The sequence below is a fragment of the Alosa pseudoharengus genome, unplaced genomic scaffold, assembly GCF_046254945.1.
Source record: "Alosa pseudoharengus isolate Yale_2024_CS ecotype anadromous, Long Island Sound unplaced genomic scaffold, YU_APseudo_1.1 YU_APseudo_1.1_scf_9, whole genome shotgun sequence".
In the NCBI taxonomy this organism is placed as follows: domain Eukaryota; kingdom Metazoa; phylum Chordata; class Actinopteri; order Clupeiformes; family Clupeidae; genus Alosa; species Alosa pseudoharengus.
The window spans coordinates 31256633-31262984 of record NW_027468881.1 but is presented as its reverse complement, the minus strand read 5'-3'; the positions used below and the strand labels follow the sequence as shown (position 1 = coordinate 31262984).

General features: G+C 39.4%; 1 protein-coding gene across 1 annotated transcript in view; it reads left to right on the top strand.

Annotated features, from left to right (window-relative positions):
* bgnb (biglycan b) overlaps window positions 1-3737 on the top strand; it is a 19882-nt gene extending 16145 nt beyond the window's left edge. The window contains exons 5-8 of the mRNA XM_076276657.1: window positions 787-897; window positions 1106-1199; window positions 2031-2169; window positions 2434-3737. Of these exons, the coding sequence (XP_076132772.1) occupies window positions 787-897; window positions 1106-1199; window positions 2031-2169; window positions 2434-2631 (542 nt within the window). The 3' untranslated portion in view covers window positions 2632-3737. The remainder of the gene's footprint in view (window positions 1-786; window positions 898-1105; window positions 1200-2030; window positions 2170-2433) is intronic.
* Window positions 3738-6352: the final 2615 nt, after the last annotated feature.

Sequence of the window (6352 nt, the reverse complement as noted above, 5' to 3'; positions counted from 1 at the left end):
TTATAAATTAAGTTACATAAAGTGCCACACTATTACAGAGAAAAGCATTATCGGGCTAAAATACATTGCAGCTCTTGACAGGGGACAATTATGGCGACCGTGGTTGAAATGTGGTTGAAAATTGATCACGTTGGTAACTGAGCTTCAAATATCTGGGCCAGTCCAATGCCTCAAAGAAGCTTTGTGTTGCGTCTTACTGTAAGACTCAAGAGGTGAAATGATCGTGTGGTCTTGTCAAATCATCAAGGTTTGGTGCTTAGCAAGAAAGCCAACGTTTTCTTCATTCTATTTTCTTCATAAATTTCATCAGCTCTCTTTGTCCAGTAGCTTGTCACCAGCTGTCCTCAAATGGTCACATCGATCGGCCTCATGTCAATGGGACAACTCAGTTAGTAAACACAGCCTTAGACTGACTTGACAGGGGTGCCTACACTTTGTTTTTTTTACTTTGTTTAGTCATCTGTGCTGCCAGCCAGCCTACTTGTCTGGGCTACGGGGAGTGTTGTCTCATTCTAAATTTCGGTAAAGTCCATAAGCCGACTGAGGGACTGAAAAAAGCACAGAACACCTACACTAGGCCACCACCACAGAAACCCAGGATCACAATTATGAATACTCTTCCAATCCTGCAATACTGTATCATGAAACTGCCAGCTTTGTTTGTTTCTAAACTTAAAAGCACTGGTTTGACTGGTCAAGACAGATGATGATAGTGTGAAAATAGCACTGTGTGTGGGAGAATGACAACGGTTTGTCTGTCTCTCTCTGTCTTTGTGTCTTTAATAGAAATGGGTGAAAACCCTATCCAGAACAGTGGATTTGAGCCAGGAGCGTTCAAGGGACTGAAACTGAACTATCTGCGCATCTCTGATGCCAAGCTCACTGGAATTCCCAAAGGTAACCAAGTCAGTCTGGAGAGATACATTTAACTCTAGAATTAGAAGATAAAATAACATGACATGACTTTTTCTTTTTACAGTAGAGGAGGTGCATAACATATATAGTGTGGCACTGTCATGGCTTCAAGATTTCCTGTAATGTCCAAATCTAAGTATGTTTGTGAGTCCTTTTTGAATAAATGTTCCTGTCTGTCTGTGTTCATCAGACCTCCCTGACAGCCTTCATGAGCTTCATCTTGACCATAATCAGATCCAGGCCATCGAACTGGAGGACCTGAGCCGTTACAAGAACCTGTTTAGGTGAGACCAGACAGACAGATGCACAGAGTCACCTTCATAAAACAGACACAGGCGCTGTCTGTTGGACTGCATGCATGGATTTCAGTGTAGCAACAGTGCCATCTACTGGTGATATTGTCATGAGAGACTGATGGCTAAAGAGAGTGCCTTAGGTGTTTTCCAGGCTATGGATAAAAATAGTATCTATCTTGCACAGTGGATTTATAGCTTATTGAGTTTCAATTCACGCAAGTGTTTCCGTCAACAACGGCTGATTAATTTTCACAAATGAATGTTTGTGACTTGGATCAATGAATGATCTGTTGGAACAGTAACCTAATTTCAACCAATATTAAATCTTAATTTTAGTGTATACTATATTCACTAAATAATTATCTCTTTTCAGTAAATGATTATTGCATATTGCTAACCATAAACAATCCAACACACTTGACCCAGTAGAGGTAAACCATTTGAAATGAAAGAATTTAGAAAAAATACATTCATTCAGTGTATATAAATATGAATGACCAGAATGGAACTTGACTAAATTATGATGTTGCATCATGTATGAATCCAGTGTCAAGGCCATGACTCAGGGCCTGCTTTCAGCCCGGCCTGCATTGTGCTGTGGCCATTCAGGCCACGCCAATGAAAGGCTAGGATTCCACCTCTGCTGATCTGCAGGCTCTAGTGGGCCGCCTCAGACAATGCGGCCCCTCGCTGTGGATCTAGTCCATTGTGTTTCTCCGTCGCCGTGGGTACGTGACCCTAATCTGTGCCTGGTCCTCTCTGTCTCTCTCTGTTTCTCTCCCTTTTTCATTGTTTTTTTTTTTTTTTTGTGGTTGCCAGATTGGGCCTGGGCCACAACAAGATCCGCCAGATTGAGAATGGCAGTCTGTCCTACTTGCCCAGGCTCAGGGAGCTGCACTTGAGCAACAATCTCCTCACTCGGGTGCCCAAGGGCCTGCCGGACATGAAGTACCTGCAGGTAAGCAGAGAGAGGCTGGATATACAGCCTGCCATAATGGCTTGTGCTTAGAAGAAAAGTGAAGTGGGGTGTTAAATTGAAAGGCCTTGGGTAAAATTACATGGCCATCATGTCATTGTATTGAGAGAGAGAGAAATAGCTTATTTTCAGCCTAGTTTCTCTCATAGTCACTGTCTCTCTCATACTATTTTCTCTCTCTCTCTCTATTTCTCTCTCACTCTCTCTCTCTCTCTCTCTCTGTGTCTCTCTCCCACATATTTTTAGATTGTCTACCTCCATGAAAACACCATTAGCGCTGTGGATGTGAATGACTTCTGCCCCCGACATTATGCCACCAAGAGGACCTTCTACAATGGCATCAGTCTCTATGGCAACCCCGTCAACTATTGGGAGGTTCAGCCTGCCACTTTCCGCTGTGTTTTCGACCGCCTGGCCATACAGTTTGGCAACTACAAGAAATAAACATTTCAGGATACATCAGAGGTGCAGAGATGAGGGAGAGGAGTGGGTGGTAAAGAGGAGGAAGTCAAGGGTGGAAGAACACAAGGGACAGGTAGGGAGGATGAGGATGAGGAGAAAGTAGTGGAGTGGAATAGGGACAGAAACATAGAAGGTCCCCAGTGATGGTGAGAAGACAAATATGACCAGAGACAAAAAAAAATAAACAGATGGATTTTAAACATTAAGGTTTTGTCACTCTCAAACGAGAATGTGTCCAGGCTGTGAATTCTTTTCGAAACATAATTTTACCATTTAAGTTTCATGAGATCATTTTCAGAGTTAGAAAAAGAACAAAAATCAACTGGATACTTAGTCATTGTCATATACAAGTAGAGTTTAATTTTTAAAATTCTCAGCCAGTATCGTGCATAATGTTTATTTTATTTCACATGTTATTGTATTATGGTTGCAATTTTTATGGTAATTATTGTAATTATTATTATTATTATTATTATTATAGATGTTTTAATTATAATTATTGTGTGGTGTAGTTCTGGCCAGGTGAGCTAGACTTGAATGCCTGAAAATAGATGTCTCCTAAGGTGCTCTTTTTTGTCACTTAATGTTGTTTGTCTTTTTTAGCGGATGCTTTTCAAAGTAACTTTCCTTCAACATACTGGCTTTGGGCGGTTTTCTTTATTGGAAGCCGGTTACCTTTCAGCCCTGGCTGCCTTTTTTTTTTTAATTGCTTGTTCTGCCTTATCTCAATGCAATGTGTCTGAACCTCTGTGTTCAAACTCAGCACCACTCCATGCCTTCACAAGGGGACCACTGGGTTGGTCTCAAGGTTAGGATGGCCATGATGGAAGGATGGATCATTTTGCACAATGTCACTCGAAACCAAACAGAAAAAAAATATACTCAATAATGTACAAAAGTTGGATTTTCAGGAAATGTGACTTTCTTGACTTTGGGACGATAGTGCCTTTGATTATGCCTTTTCTGTAATTCTGCTAAAGTGCTGCATGTGAGAATAATAAAACCCTTTTCAGCTTCACTTCAGGAGCAGAGGTGAGATACGATCTTGGTCTAGAAGCTGTGACAAATAAAATGTGTTCACAATTAAACATTTTGACTCTGCAAGTTCCATCACAGCATCACAGAACCGACAGCCTCCAGTCCTGCTTCCACCACATCACAGGATAAACACAGCCTTATCACACTGAAATATAAAGCTTCTTAAATGGTTCCATAAAGAACCATGACTGTGTTGAACCTTTTACAGTTATTCTTGATTGCATTGACCTGCTTAAAGAAACTGGGAACCATTTGGTCTTCATGAACACCTTCTTTGTACAGCAGAAGTCATCTCTTGCGAACGTGTTCACACGTTTTCATGGGTTCATACATTTAAAGGAACCATATGTAAGATTGTGGCCAAAACTGGTACAATCACTTTCAAATTACTGTAGAGGGATGTATCCCCTCCCCCTCCCCCTGACTCGAGGTTGCCAACCCAGATGCCAAAACACTACTGACTTTGTGATTAGTAGATAGGTGGAGGAGGAGGGTGGCGCATCAGGCCAAAACACAACATGACATGACAAAACACAACATCAACATCAGTTGAGGGTTGCAACTTCACTTTTTAAATGACAAATATCCTGGCCGGACTACTGTTGTCAGTGATATAAGTATTTGAAATGAACATGATTTCTTAATGTCTAGTGACATATCAGGGCCATTTTATGATTAATTAAAATACATTTCTTACATATGGTTCCTTTAAGCATATGTCATGACCCCAAACTCTATTGGTTTCCCCTCGCTAAACAAAAGGAAAACATCTTTTCACAGGTGGTAGAGATTCCTTGGATACAAGTCTAAATCTCTGATACACCTGTGTGAAACTTCAATCAGCAATCATTCATTATCCATAGGAGATACCATGTCTGTTCTGTGTTGCTATTTGCAAGTATGGATCTAAGTCACATTTAGAGAAATACTGTATTGCCTATTTGGTGAAGAAAACAGTACAAAGGTGTTTACTGTAGATCTATTTAAATATAAATGACAAGTTGTAGTTCAATGAAATGTCTCTTGTCTGGGTGCTTAGTAGGTCTTACATGTCAATGACAGGCAGTTACATCTTGGGAGGAATGAATAATTCATTTTTATTCAATACTGTACATTTATTTTCACAGTTTTTCTGATACCAGATAAATGAGAAAGAAATGACACAGACATAGCAAAAATAAGGCTGAAACTCCTCATTTTAAGAACGTTGCATTTTGTTGTCCAGTGTAAAATGGTTGATTGAAATCACACAGTGATGTGTTGTTTGAAGGCAAATTTTCCTTTTGCTGCATGTTTTAAATGATTTTAATTTTTTTGCTGTATGTTTTCAGAGAGTAATAGCCTTTTGCAAGCAAAATGTGTCATTTTGGCCAGAGTGCTTTTGTTCAGACATGTTTTGAAAACAGGATGTCAGAGTTGACACAAGCATCAAAGTGATCAAGAAAAACTGTAATCAAGTGAAGGGTTCATAGGAAATGGTTCCTCAGAAAGACTGCTATCCTATTTGTACTCAGCCAATAAAACATCAAATCTGGTTCTAATAGACACTATAAAATACTTATTTTCCGTTTTCAGAAAATGTTATTAAGCTTTTGGGATGGGTGTTGTTAAAAACAATCCACACATATTAATACAAAAAACTACATAAGATTTTCATTTTTTCCATTACAGTTTTTGCTGTTAGCCAGCTCCCTCAGCAGGAACACCTCTAGCTTTGCCTCAGTTCACAAAAGACATGCACTTTTAACTAACTGCAAGACAAATTTCATTGAACTACAACGTGTCAATTTTTCATCGAAATAGACAGTAAACACCTTTTGTACTGTTTTCTTCACCAAATAGGCAATACAGTACTTTCTCTAAATGTGCCTTATCCATACTTGCAAATAGCAACACAGAAAAGACATAGCATCTCTTATGGATAATGAATGATTGCTGATTAAAGAATTGTGCAAAGGACTTTTACACAAGTGTATCAGAGATTCAGACATGTGCAAGGAATCTCTACCATCTGTGAAAAGATGTTTTCCTTTTGTTTAGCACGGGGAAACCAATAGAGTTTGGGGTCTTTGAATGACATCTAACTGCAAAAGGGTGTGAGAAATGTGTGAACCCAATGAAAACGTGTGAACACATTCGCAAGAGATGACTTCTGTTGTGCAAAGAAGTTGGTCATGAAGAACAAGTGGATTCTTTAAGCAGGTCAAAGCAATCGAGAAAAACTGTACGTTTGCCTGAAAGGCACTTCCTGTATCCATGGACATTCAGAAAGTCGGCCACATAAAGCTAAACTTTGCTTGTCATGAGCAAAGAGTAGGTCTACTGTAGACATCAAGTAATGTTACAGATGTGTTTGTTTATGTAGACGGTCTAAACAAACAAGTCTGTAACATTACTTGATCCTGCCATTCTTGATAATATTTCATTTAATTCTGCAATTCTTGATAATGCTGATGATGTAGGCCTACCATAAAATGATTGATGATGATGATGATAACCATTGATGTGTTTCCCTTTCCACCAAAAAAGGTGTTGCATAGGCTAGATTGGTTCAGATGGTGATGCCTATGAAAGTTTCATAGCTCAACTAAACAGGTGAATGAGGTCAGAGGCAGCTCACTTGAAAATCTAGGCCTAAATATTGGCATTTGCATTTGAAATCCTT